The following is a 14,299-nucleotide window of genomic DNA, read 5'->3' as shown; positions in this document are numbered from 1 at the left end:
ATAGACTTTGTACACAAACTATAAAAATGAGTCATTTTCGGCATGACATTGTCTTGTAAAAAGTCATGTGGCGTCGCGATGCTATCCCCGTATCCCGTACGTAAAAAAAATTAATTATTCAATTGGTTGGTTGTTTGGTCTTATTCACAATAAAAGAATGCAGTATATAAATTGAACAATTCATTTTTTTATTTAGGCCTTAGATTTTTATTTCAATAATGGTTAATTTTTATATATATATATATATATATATTTATATAATGTTCAAACAAAGAAAAGTATCAAAACTCAGTGGTCAATAATATTTCAACGAATTTTCGCCCATAGGGCTTTGTCATGTTATGACAAATTTTTTAGATTGCTTCAAAATAATGCATCATAAAGATAATAAGCAATAGCGTACAAAGGATGACGAAATATATATATATAACAGGGTAAACTTCCTTTTTTTCTGAAGTGCTGACAATCCCTTCGATTTAAGTTTTATTTTTTGTATGAAAAAAAAATCATTTTTTAAAAAGTTTCATTTTATATATGCCTGTTCTCATATCACTAAAATTATATATATATATATATATATATATATATATATATATATATATATTAGGAAACATAAATATTAACCATTATTGATATAAAAATAGAAGGCCTCTACAAAAAATAAAATTGTTCAATTTATATACTGCATTCTTTATTGTGAATCAAACCAAACTACCAACCAATATAACACTATTTGTAGCTTCTGAATATCATGATAGTCTCGGAGACAAAAAATATAGTGCATTTTGATATTGTTATGTTACCATTTGCGCCTTTTGTTTTGTGTTGTTTTGCATGCCTGTCTATTTTTTATAAATATACGGTAACACGAATGTATCGTTAAAAGTAGTATCTTTGAAAATTTTGTCCTGAAACGAAGTCGCTGTAATTAACATGTGAGATGTATTTTAGAAATGTATTTCATGGGACAAAAAGACAAATGAAAAAGAACACAATACTTGGCATACAGTCCTGTCAAGCATTTTTTTTTCCAGTCAAACAAATGTCATGATATTAACCTCGTCTCTATAAAGTTGGGATTACGCTAATTATGTTTTCTACCCATAATCCATCTGAACACAATATAGATGGTGCTTGTGAGGTGTATGCCTATAAGGAGCTTGACATATCGCCCGACCCGTACTTGGTCACTTTCTACGCCTTCAATCCGGATAACCGAGACCGTCGCTCTGAGAACGTGACGTTGAGCGTGCATATCCGAGAAACAGTCTGCTTCATTACATTCGTGAATGAGGACGAGTATGACGTCACTGTTTTGAAGAGTGAGCTGGATTCAAGCGTGCCTCTTAATCTGCCGTTGAATGTCACAAGCAACTGTAATGAAGATGACGTCATGTTTGCCCTATTAAGTCAAAGATATCGTAAAGGTGATACATAAACACTTTTAAGTTCAGATTATATACTTTGATATGATATGGTAATAATAATTACAACACATATTATTGTATTTGTATTGCCCATACACTGCAAAAACACCAGTGTTGATTTAACACCAGCCCGGAATCTATATATGTCCATCCCAGAGAAGTGTTAAACTACACCACTTTGGTTTCGGTCTAACACCAGATAGGTGTTTATGCAACACCAATTAGATTTGAAAGAACATGGATTTGATTCCAAACTGGTGTTCTTTCAATACTTTACAATAAATCTGGGGCCGATTGCACGAAAGGGTCTTTGCAAGGACCGTCTTTCGTGTCGCCCATCTTTTATGATGCGCCATGTGAAACGCATGTTAAATAAATCATCTGCAAACACATTTCATTCGTCCGCTATAATAAACAAAATATTTGTTTATAAAATGATGTGATATATCATTAAATTGTATAAAATTTGATTTAAAAGCAAGCTAACGAATCTTACTCTTTATCATAAATTTCAGGAACACCCTGCTTATAGCGTATCATAAAAGATGGGCGACACGAAAGACGGTCCTTGGAAAGACCCTTTCGTCCAATCAGCCCCAGGTCTGGACATATATAGACTCTGGGCTGGTGTTAAATCAACACCGAAGTTTTTGCAGTGTATATGTATAAGCTACCTTGTTAAGGTGTTCAGTGCTCTCCTGTGATCGAACCGCAGTCCCCCATAATATGAATCTAACCAAATCATACAAAATTCAGAAACGTAAACTTAAGGTATTACATATAAACGTCCTTGGATACAACAAACATCTGGAGGATCCAAAGTAAGTGAGGAAAATTGTTCTTGTCATTTCAATACTTGAATGTTCTTAAAGATGTCTCGATTCACTGGTTTAGAAGGATATACTGAATGATGAATTGAAACACTTTCTCTATATATGAATGTGATTGTGTGATATTTACTTGTTTGAATGACCATATGCTAAGATTTGTGTTATACCAAAGGACAAAGTGTAACACTTCAAATTTCCTTTACTTTTATTCTCGTACAAAAATGCCAAGTCATATTTCTCTTCTTTGTGTAGATAAATTGGCTGACGAGTTTTTGCCAGCTGAGAATTTCACTATCGACCCCATGACTGGAGGAATTTTCCCTACCGACAATGTAATGGAAGGGGAACATATTTTGCTTGTGAGTGCATATAACATGTCTGACAGTGAGGTGAACGAGACAACAGAGGTAAGAAAATGCGACTTTTTTCACATTACATTAATTATATACTTTTTTCATATTACATTAATTATACAGATCTGGATCAGTGATTTGTTTAAATGACATCACGTGTATAGAGCTGCGAGTATTGCATTTGCGGTGCATTTGTTATATTCTAGGTTTGATGTCATGTCAGTCAAATAATGGTGTGTTTCACTTCACCGCTTCATAGTAGTTAATATAGTCTGTACTGGTTGGTATTCTCTGAGAGTAACCATAGCAACAGTTAATAACCTGTGATTCCCAGCCAATCGAAACCGGTGATTTCACTGAAATAGAGCTGAAGTTTTGGCGGTCGGTTGACAACTTTCATGAAACAAATTTTTCGCTTGAACTTCGTTACACATAATATTGTTACAGTCGACCAATCGCTTAATATCAATGTCCACTGATGGCCATTCTTCAAAGCATGTTATTTTTTTTCAAAGCCGTGACCAATAGCCAATCAGAATCGTTCATTCATATTTAGAATCCATCACGAACCCTTGTCTTACAGGGTCCAAGGGCCCGTTGCAGAAAGAGTTGCAATCAATCGCAACTCCAAAAAAATCATGCGTAACTTGATTTTCAACCAATCAACAGCGTGCATTTTTGACTTGCGATTGATTTTTTGACTTGTGTTTAAACGCAACTCTTTCTGCAACGGGCCCCTGGCGTGATGGAATTGCTGAGCTTAGGTGTAATGATCATATATATGCACACTAGCTGTGGAAAGAGACCTTCTCTTTGATTTTTGTTTCATCCCTCATCATTGACGTTTCATCACTAAGACATTAAAATCACTATCATTGTAAAACAATGTTAATATCTTGTACAGGTGCGTATAGTTGTCACTGGAGAAAATACCCCACCAGAATTTACGAAAGAAAAATACTTTGCCAGCATCACCACAGATTCTGAGTCCATGATCGTAGTCATTGAACTGGATGGAGAGGCCAGTGATGACGATTACCCCAGTTTTGGCAATGGAGAATTGAGATTTGAGAAGGGAAATGAGACGTCAGAGGACTTCGAAACGGGTACGTTATTTTGTATAGGTACCATGCATTTCATCTTTATGTATTTGTGTCAGAGAGAGAGAGAGAGAGAAAGAGGGGTAGACGTGTATTTAATCGCCAGCCACCGTAGCACTATTAAACCGGGCACGCTTTGTAAAACGTTTTTAACCAATGACTGCGAATCGAATGTTAATGGCGCTTAGATACTTCAAGAAATAGAGCACAATTTGTATGTACCCTGGAACGTCCCCAGTCTAACGACAAGCCTCACACAACATCCCTAGATGCATGGTGTATGTAGGTCCTCACTTCCATGATTTATTACATAGTTTGTTTGTGAGTTTTTTTCCATCCGTACGTGTTTGTATGTGTTTCATTGTATATTATATACAATATATTATATACAATAAATATGCAAACTGTCAAAATGATCACATTCAACATTGTGAAGATATTTTACACTCTAGAGACGGTGTGAATCCCATGTTCACAGTGTGTTAACATTGTCGACTAAGTGGATATTTGACTCACACTGTGAAAATGCTCATATTTAAGTGTGAAAGTGATTTCACATCGTGTTCCACACTGCGGCACACACTGCGAGACACTGTGTTCTTTCGAGTAGGGTGGCTTCACTCGTTCAGGGAATTGAGATTGACGTGCTCCCCATTCCACAAAATCTGAAATTTGCTGTAAATATAAATATAGCAAGAAAAAAAATATTTAGTACACGTACTCCCTATTCCTCTATTCCCTGGAAGCACCGTGGTGTAGCGGTTCTGACTCTCACCTTGTAATCAGAGGGTCGTGTGTTCGAATCCCACCATGACCTAGCGTCTTTTGGCAAGGCGTCGATCCACACTTTGCCACTCTCACCCAGGTGCTAATTGGGTACCAGTAGGAAACAACCGTCATTGTGGTTGGTTTAGCAAGTGTGCGCCTAACAAGCTGCTTGAAATGCTATGAATCCAGCGACCGGGTAATAATGATTGTGAAGCGCTTTGAAGAGTCGTAGATTGATAAAGCGCTATATAAATGCAAATTATTATTGTTGTTATCATTTTATTCTATTTTGTTTAGATTACTTCGCAGTTAGCCCGACAGGCCAAGTGACCACAAAATCAGATAAGCTCAACGAAATGAACAATAGAATATTTGAGTTAGTTGTAAAGGTGATCGATGGCGGCAAAGAGCCCCTCAGTGACACTGCTGTCGTGGTCATCGATGTCGACATCGATGAATCCAACCCTATCGTCAGTCCACCGATGATTACCACAGACTGCAGTAATCGAGTGGAAATAGAAGAGGTACTTATATTAAGTATACAGTCAATTTCGGGCCTTTTCTTATTAGAGACTGTGATTGGTCAAACAATCTCAACTATGGAAAGCCAGTAGAACCATAATTCTTTGTCCATTTTATTATGCGCATGCGTATATGGGCATAAAAAATATTGGTCTGGATCCGAACAAAAAAAAGTACTGTATTGTATATAATGAAGATTCAATCTGCTGCAACGGGGACGAGGGTCAGAAGAGTTTTATGTACATGCATTTGAACGAATATCAAATATTATTTTCAAGTGCGGTTGTTTATGATAATTGTCAGACATTTGTATTTACTTAATGATATCAAATGTGTATTGAAAGGGGTTCTAATTTTATATGAATGCAGAAAATCATGGATCCTGTGGTAGTTACCATTAGATGGTAAGATTTCGTATAATATCATAAAAATAATATTATTAATACTATAACTACAACTACTACTATTAATGATAATGATAATAAAATAATAGTAATTATAATATTAAAAATACTGATAATAATACTAGTAAATATATAATAATTGAGATAACAATCAATACTACTACTACTAATGATAATAATATTAATAAAATCGTAATAATAATAATGGTTGCATTAGTTACACATGAATAAACATGGTAAATTTGGTGCATATCATTTACCACAAGAAGGGTCACCAGTCGTTCATAAAGTCGCTCGTAACTTTCGAACAGTTTTATGAAAGACCCACCCAAACATTCCTATCATTTAGATTTAATGTATTTTTCTTTTAAAAAAATAAGTGTTTTTTTTTATTTCTTCGTTAAGGAAATGCCTCATCCTGTTGCTATATGTAATGTTTCCGGCTCCTCGGATTACGATGGCGAAGTTATCTTTGGTCTGCATTCTTCTTCGGCCGGATATTTCAACATTAGACATGATTCGGGTGCGATTACGACAAAGCACACATTTGATTACGAGAATGACGACCACTCATACACGGTAAATGATTATATTACCTTCTATTCTGTAGATGTCTTTCTAGAAATTCAACTCACAATTCTCAGATTTGTCACAAGTTACTTTGATTTGTCCATTCATTTATTCGTACACTTATCAACTAATTTATTTTTTCATCATAAACCTCTCAAAAAAGGTTTGGAAATCTGTGTTTGGCCATTAATTTCTTCCTACTCCAAATTTTACACAATGCATATTTGATATCATTCAAAAGATCATTTAATTATCATTAAGATGATACCATGCTTGTTATGATCATGCGATCACGAAAAGAGCAGGATTCAAAAGTGTTGGATGAGGTCTGAATTGAAAAGCTGCAAAACGAGCAGAAATAGTAATTTATATGATTTACCCGGGATTTAAATGAATCCAATGACCGGGGTTGATATATTCTGTAAAGCGCCTTCAGCCATTATGGCTAAAGCGCCATTTAAAACTAGCCATTATTATCTTTATTATTGTTATTATTATTATTATAATCACCGGGTTCTTATAAATTGATATTTTATGGGAAATGCTCATTGAGTGAAGTTTGGATATATAGCTATATGTATAACGGTTATGATTCTACAGAAACTTGGAGAAAATATGAAATTCTTTGAAAAAAAAAAGAATTATATTCATCGCTAGGTGTCAAATCTTGTTTATAAGTGCGATCTAGCACATTGCTAGACGGGTGTGGTACACTATTTGCATTAAAATGTGCTTCTAATAGTGTTTAAAACTTTATGTAATAGAACTTAGATTTATCATAAATATCAACTCTTTCGACTTAAGATACTAATACTTTATAATTTTCCCCTAATTATTCATGTGTAGGTTCTAGTTTATGTTGAAGGAACGACGTCTAAACTGCGCAACTATACATCCATCGACGTCACCATAACTGATATCAACGACAATGCGCCTGATTTTTCTGAAGTATGTTTCCTTAAGTACTCCAGACTGTTTAGGTGTGTGTGCATGGATGGAGAAAGTGGGAGAGAGGGGAATTGAGACGTAGAGGAGGGTTGAGAAAAGTGGAGTGCGCGTATGATCCTGTGTGGGTATATGAGGGTGTGTGCGTGTGTGTGCGTGTAGAGAGGGAGAGGAAGAGAGGGGGTGACGGAGGCGGAGAGGGCTTAAGAGACTTTGTGGTGTATGTGTGTGTGTGTTGAGAGAGCAGCAGGGAAGGAGAGAGAGAGAGGGAGAGAATGAGAGTTAAGATAAGTGGAATGCACGTATGAGAATGTGAGGGTGTATGTGCGTGTGGGTGGCAGAGAGGTAAATGGTGGTGATTTTTACATGATTGCTAAGAAAGTACAAATGCTTGTTAGCAAACGTCGAGAGGACCGACGGCCTAAGGTCCTCTCCTAAGGTAAATGGAGATTAATGAGGATGCCCTCCCAAAGGGCACTATAGTGCTCCAAGTGTGAATCGAACCAAGGTCGCCGGAATCCGAAACCCCCCTCTCTAATGACTGAGCTATCGCGAGAGAGAGAGAGAAAAGGAGTGGAGAGGGGAGAAAATTTGAGTGTATGTATATGGGACACCGGGGACGTATGAGCGCGTGTGAATAGAGAGAGAGAGAATGAAGAAAAAGTGAGGGGTGGGGAGAAGTATGAGATAAAGAAAGTGAGTGTTCGCATGAGCGGGTGCACGAGTGTGTGTGTGTAGAGAGAATGAGGGGGTGGGAAGAAGTATGAAACTGTGGGTTGTGTGTGAGTGAGGAGAGGGAGAGAAAGAAAGTGAGGAAGTGGCGAGAAGTGGAGTTTTTGCATAAGCGGGTGAATGTGCTAGTGTGTTTACAGAGAGAAGGGGTGGGGGAGAAATGCAGTGTTGGCATGAGACTGTGAGGGTGTTATGCGTGCGTGAATGTGCCCTTGCAATTATTTTTTTTTGTATTTCTTTGTGAATTTTCTGACGAAAAAAAGGAGACGTGTTTAGTAAAAATGCAATAAAACGCAACAAAACAGTCATTAATGCATACTTGGCAGACTTTGAAACCTTGATGATCTGCCACCAAAAGTAAGTTTTGTGTTATATCAAAATAGTTTTAAAAACTTAACTTGTCTTTCATTTCGTTCTTTCTCAATGACATTACCTGGCTAAGTGATAAGTTTTGATAGGTTATGTGGAATAAAAACTGTATTCAGGTTATCAAGAATATTCCACATTTGTTTCTTAGGGCAATTAAATCAGAAAATTTGTTTAGAATTGCAAAACGCAATATATTTATGGAACGATTGGCGGTAATCGATTTTTTCAACATTCAATTCAGTTCATTTATTCAACCATCAAAATGACAAAAACAGTACAATATAACATATTAACAAGGTATCAGAAAAAACAAAACCACATTGTACGTGCATGTACAAATTCAATAAGTTGCAGAGTTACTGAGGACACTTAATAGAACCAAAATATTAATATTGACTTGGGGGCATTAACATTTACTCCTATGAGGTCTGAAAATGAAAATCTTCCGTTTCGGTGTAATCTGATGTGGGAGTCGATTATTGCATAATTTCAGCAAATAGCTAGGTTAAATGAATTGGGATACACTAACGACATCATGTGTCCATTTATTTCAGGGCGAATTGGGGTTCTCAATGGATGAAGATGACCATGGTGCAGAAAACTGCACTACCCGCGTTGGTTTAATCCAAACTAAAGATATTGACTCGGAGGAAAACCAGAAAGTGACGTATGAAACAGGTATTATGGGGTATTTTTGGTGTACTATTCAGGGTATATCCATCTGTCTTACTGGATTAGTAACAAAGGTTCTTTAGTTTTTCCTAATATATTTTTTTGTCGTAAACAAGTGAAATTATGTCTTTAATTTGTGAGGCAAGTAGTCACCCTTTTTTTCTTAAGGGTTCATCCTTTTATCTTGTGTCCTGTCAGTTCATTGCTTCAAATTTTCAGAGAGAACACTTGTGAGCAGATATTGATTTGCAACATTGGAACGTGAATTGTTTAAAAAGATGGAGGTGCACAAAAAAGTTATTCATTGTTGAAGAATCTCTCAACAAAACTTGAAAAGCCTTTCATCCAGCAATTTGCTTGTTACAACTCGCTCTATTGAAATCAGATACTATGTCCAGCCTTGGGTACTAATTCGACTCCTTGATTTCTGGATTAGGTGACTACTCCTTAAAATCAAACTAGTCAAAGTGACTATATCGGCAGTCAGCTGGGAGCAGCTAATATATTTCTTACATTAGTAGGAAATCACTTTGATCTCGTAGAATATGACTAGAAATTGTGAAATGTGATGAGAATCCAGACTGAAATACAGATGACCCGTTCTGATTCTTTCATGGTCATTTTAAATTGACTCAATTTCAGAGTCATTGTATGCTCAAGTCCCGAATGTCTTGTTTGATATCAATTCTTGAACGTCTTTTATCGCACGGTTTTATTTATTTTTTTCTAGATCATGTCGACTTTGAAGTACAAGAAAATATCCTTACGGCAGTAACGTGCATCAGCCGTAACGACGTTGAATACTCGACCGGGGAGGTCGAGATAAAAATCACCGCCGTTAACGCCGGAACAACCCGCAATCAAACCTCAAATGCAATCATCACCATCATGATCGAAGACCTGAATGACTACGCTCCGGTCTTTAAAAATGACGCGGGCGATTTTAGGGTCACTCTCGTAGATCTATCCGAAATCCAGGTTGTTTTCCAGAGTGAAGTCGTCGATGAGGATAAGGTAGTTCTTTAAATTCCTAAAACAGCCTAGTCAGAATGACTGAATTGAAGGGTCAGTTTTGTTCATATGTTGATTTAGTCATGTTTGACTATTTTTGTCTAGCCACCCTTTACGAGAACACAGTTATTTAAATAAAGTAAGATGTATGACTAGACATATAAATTGCAACCAGCGGACTACTGATCTAGTGATTCAAGATACTTGATTTAAGGTAAAAGCATGATTTTTTTTATGTCTTAATTGATTGTCAACTGGTGAAATTACATGATTCAGAGTTTTTATATCATTCAGGGCACAGATGATTTGAATAATTCACATTTATTCATACTTGATGCTCAATCTCAGACATTTAGGGGAACCCTTAAAGAAACTAACCAAGAAATTAGTTAATTCATTAACACTACGACAATGAGGGACTTCTCCTATTGAGTAGTTAACCTGTAGAATTATACATGTATATCACCGGACGATCATCACTCAAACCAGGAAACTTGATTTCAGACAGACCAAAGCTGTGTCACGTTATTTCAACGGTCGGTCGGTTTTATGTTGAATTTGTTGTGACTAGAGCATGAGGATGGAAGTTATAACAGTCTTTCCTCATTCACACCATATAAGTCTAAAAGTTCATGTTCGTATCATAGAAATTTAACTGCGTTCCTAATGGTATCAAATTCAACATGAAAGCTAACTCAAAAGCCCGTATTCTGAAGTCAGGTTTAACTTAAACTCAGGTTTAAAGTTGTGGTTTAAGTATGGGAAGCCAAGAGTATCAATTTTTTTTACGTTGTACGTTTCTTATGTTTACTGTGCTCTTTCCTGATTCATCGATGGTGAAGACAATAATCTATATATACTTCCTAAACAATAATATGAATGATTTGAGAGCCAAATGATCTGAAATATGATATTTCTGCTGTTAGTGATTTATGTAACTCTTGGCTATCCATACTTAAACCACAGCTTTAAACCTGAGTTTAAGTTAAACCCGACTTCAGAATACAGGCCTTTAAAATATTTAACTTTTTTCATTCACCAGGGGCCATACAACAATCAAACAATGTTCAGTTTGGCTGATGATCAGGATGATTTGATCTACTCACTGTTCCAAATGTCGTCAGATGGGAATTTGACAACGCGAAACAGTAGCGCCATTAAAGACGATTACCAGCAGGAATTGTATGAAGTGAGTCCTTGGGCGCGTTCATGTAAAGTTTTGTTCGTGGATTTTTATTATGAATTAGACTTCGACATAACAACTACTACTTCGTCATCTATTGTGACACCTAAAAACTTTGTTTCTCTTTTCCTTTTGAGAGGAATATTGTCTATGTTTATATTATAAGGAAATTCGTTACCATGTAAGTGTGTATGCTTGAAATATATAAAGTTTGTTTTGTCTATATTGAGTGAAAGCTTATTACACTTAAACCACAAAGATAGTTTTGGTAACTCACGGTTAATTATATCTACTAAAGTTTCTAAGCTATTATGTGAACAAAAAATGTTGGTGTCATCTGCAAATAATACATATGATAATAAAGGTGTTACAGAAGTCAAATCATTAATATATATTAAAAAGAGCAAGGGGCCTAGGATTGATCCTTGTGGAACTCCGCATTGTATTAACTGAAAACTGTTAACATTAGTATGTCTCTTTTAAAAGAAATAATTCACCCACTTGCTAATCCTCTCAGTAATATTTTTAACAAATCATTATCACAAGAAGTTTTTCCTGACTTACTCAAAATCGCCAAAGTCAATCCTATTTTCAAAAAACCGACAATCTTCAAGTAAATAAGTAATTATCGCCCCATTTCTCTTCTCCCAACTATGTCAAAAATCTGAGAAAAAATGGTATATAACAGACTTTTTGAATTCATCAAAAAACACACGATGTGCTAGATTCTTATCAATATGGCTTCATGAAAAGTTACTCAACATACTTGGCTTTTATCCAAATCTATGATAAAATTACAAACGCCAATGTTAACAAAGGACATGTCATTGGCATATTTTGAGACCTTAGTCGTTAGTAAGGCAATCCTCTGATTCACTTTGGTTCATCGTGGTTTCCCTCAAGGCTCCATTTTAGGCCCACTATTTTACTATGTGTCAGTTACATTATCAATACATCATCCATTTATCTTTTGTATTCGCTGACGACACAAATATTTTTTTTCTCGTAAACAATCTCATTTCCTTAAACAATATTATAAATCATGAAATAAATAAAGTATCACAGTGGCTTAGGGCTAACAAATTATCTTTGAACACAAAAAAGACTCGTTACATATAATTTAAACATCACTCTCATATTATTAACACTCAAAGTCACATAGGCCTACAGATTGACGGCTTGTCTTTAGAATGGAAAACTCACTCAAGAATTTTAGGAGTTATCATAGATGAAGCCTATCTTGGAATAAGCATCTGCATCACATAATGTGCATTTCAAGAAGCATTGGGATTATTTCCGAGTTTATTTTGCCTCTTAAAACTTTATTCCTATTGTATAATGTTCCTTAGTACTCCCGCATATAACCTATTGTAAGGTTGTTTGGCCTAATTGCGGCTCTACAAAGCTGACTTCTATCTTTAAATTACAAAAGAGAGCTATTCGCATTTGTATAGGATCGCATTACTTGGCTCACACTGATCCTTTTTTTTTCAAACAATAAACACTAAAAGTTGCCGACTTGTATACTCTTCAAGTAGCTATCATTATGTTTAAGTATATTGATAATCTACTCCCCTCGTCATTTGATGACATGTTTAAGTTCAATAGAACCTAACTCATACATCTGCAAACTTTCATCTCACAAACCCCAGACTGTTAATTCTAAATCAATTCGACATCATGGTCCAGACATTTGGAATAATCTTGCAGACAATATTAAATCTTGTTCTACTAAATCAACTCTCAAAAGAAATATCATTCATTCTTATTAATCCATTTCTCCAAATTAATACTCATTCACTTCACATTAAAAAAATAATATTGTACTGCTTTATCTGTACTGCTACAGCACCTGCACCTGCATTGCACCCACTTGATCAGTAAATATCAATATTAGTCACGAACCATTTTACGAGGCCGCCATTAATTTTAAGCTTAATTGCTCACGATGGCGGTCTCCTGTGTTAATTTATTAATGTTGTTAATGTTTTTTTATTACTAAAATGTGAAAAATATACTTGCACCATTTTTGTCTTACCTGAAGCACAGTGAGACTATCGCGCGATGCAGGTGAGACTGCCAGAGGCGCTCCACATGTTTGTTCTCATTATGTATTATTTTGTATATTGCTAACAATGTAAATATTTATGATAATGTAATGAACGCAGAAATAAAAATAAAACAAACGAACAAAAACTACTACTTTTACTACTACTACTACTACTACTGCTGCTGCTGCTGCTACTAGTACTGCTACTACTACTACTACTGCTTCTGCTATTATAATACTAAAACTGATAAAACTACTCTTATCACTAGCATATTTCTACACTGGTTGATGGTGATAATGTTCCTGTTGTGGCTGTTTATGAACATGTATATGATTTATTATGTGTACGTAATTTTGAAACCAAAACGTTTCTATTTTCCCCAGGTACAAATTGTTGCAAAAGATATGGGCCAACCACCTTTAAGTTCATCAAAAATTGTCAAAGTCTATGTGGGCAATTTTGATTTGACCGAGCCATATTTTCCAACTGAAGACCGAATTTATCCGTAAGTGTCTATGATTATTACAAAATAAAGACTATTGCGATTTCGCTTATTATGACGATTGATCATGTGACGGGAATCACATCACCTGCAATAGAGGTGCAATCGTTGTCTTAATTTTGTTTTTTTTAATGTGTGTTCTATTACAGCACTCGTCAACTTATTAACCTCTATTTCATACATGTATATATATTCTAATGAACACTCCGGCTATTTGTCGCTTGGTCGAAATACTCTTTGGTCCTATTACCGTTTCGCGCTGACCGAATTGAAAATGATCATCCCACTATGCGTGAAATCGTTAGCTCAACTTGATCCAAAATACTGTGAAGTGGAAATAGACACTGTGGTAAGACCTGGGCCCCGTTGTGCAAAAAGTTACGATTGATCAAATCAATCACAACTGTGGAAAGCAAGCAAAGTCAGCATATGAAATGCATGTTTGTTCAAAAAAATTCTTGATATGAATCCATATCCATAAATTCATTGATTTGTTGACAATTTGGAGTGTTCTCCTTTGATTACAAAGGACATTTTGCAAATTTCCTGTAGAAAAAATTATGACACTGATGGATTTCCATAAAGTTACGATTGATCGGATCAATCGTAATTCTTTAAGACGGGGCCCTTGGGTAGTTTCATGAAAATTGACAATTTCAGTGATGTCCTAATTTTGATAAGTCTTTATACAAGCCCATGTGCCTCTAGATCTTATGATGTTTATTTCAAACGCCTACCAAATGATAACAAAGACTAGTGTAGTTCCAAAAAATGCCGGGTGGAGGCGAGCGGTGCGAGCCCAGTCGCTGCTCGCCATCGCACTCACTCGGGTGCCATGGGCCTAATTACAACAGAAATGC

General features: G+C 35.8%; 1 protein-coding gene across 1 annotated transcript in view; it reads left to right on the top strand.

Annotated features, from left to right (window-relative positions):
• Positions 1 to 14,299, top strand: part of LOC121431775 (protocadherin Fat 4-like) — a 64,087-nt gene that overhangs the window by 31,622 nt on the left and 18,166 nt on the right. The window contains exons 23-32 of the mRNA XM_041629476.1: positions 1,128 to 1,427; positions 2,510 to 2,664; positions 3,515 to 3,716; positions 4,776 to 5,002; positions 5,810 to 5,983; positions 6,821 to 6,922; positions 8,575 to 8,698; positions 9,423 to 9,706; positions 10,746 to 10,892; positions 13,321 to 13,442. Coding sequence (XP_041485410.1) covers positions 1,128 to 1,427; positions 2,510 to 2,664; positions 3,515 to 3,716; positions 4,776 to 5,002; positions 5,810 to 5,983; positions 6,821 to 6,922; positions 8,575 to 8,698; positions 9,423 to 9,706; positions 10,746 to 10,892; positions 13,321 to 13,442 — 1,837 coding nt within the window. The remainder of the gene's footprint in view (positions 1 to 1,127; positions 1,428 to 2,509; positions 2,665 to 3,514; positions 3,717 to 4,775; positions 5,003 to 5,809; positions 5,984 to 6,820; positions 6,923 to 8,574; positions 8,699 to 9,422; positions 9,707 to 10,745; positions 10,893 to 13,320; positions 13,443 to 14,299) is intronic.

The sequence above is a fragment of the Lytechinus variegatus genome, chromosome 18 (genome assembly GCF_018143015.1).
Source record: "Lytechinus variegatus isolate NC3 chromosome 18, Lvar_3.0, whole genome shotgun sequence".
Classification (NCBI taxonomy): Eukaryota; Metazoa; Echinodermata; class Echinoidea; order Temnopleuroida; family Toxopneustidae; genus Lytechinus; species Lytechinus variegatus.
Note: the sequence above shows the minus strand (reverse complement) of the source record. Positions and strands in the feature narration are given on the sequence as shown.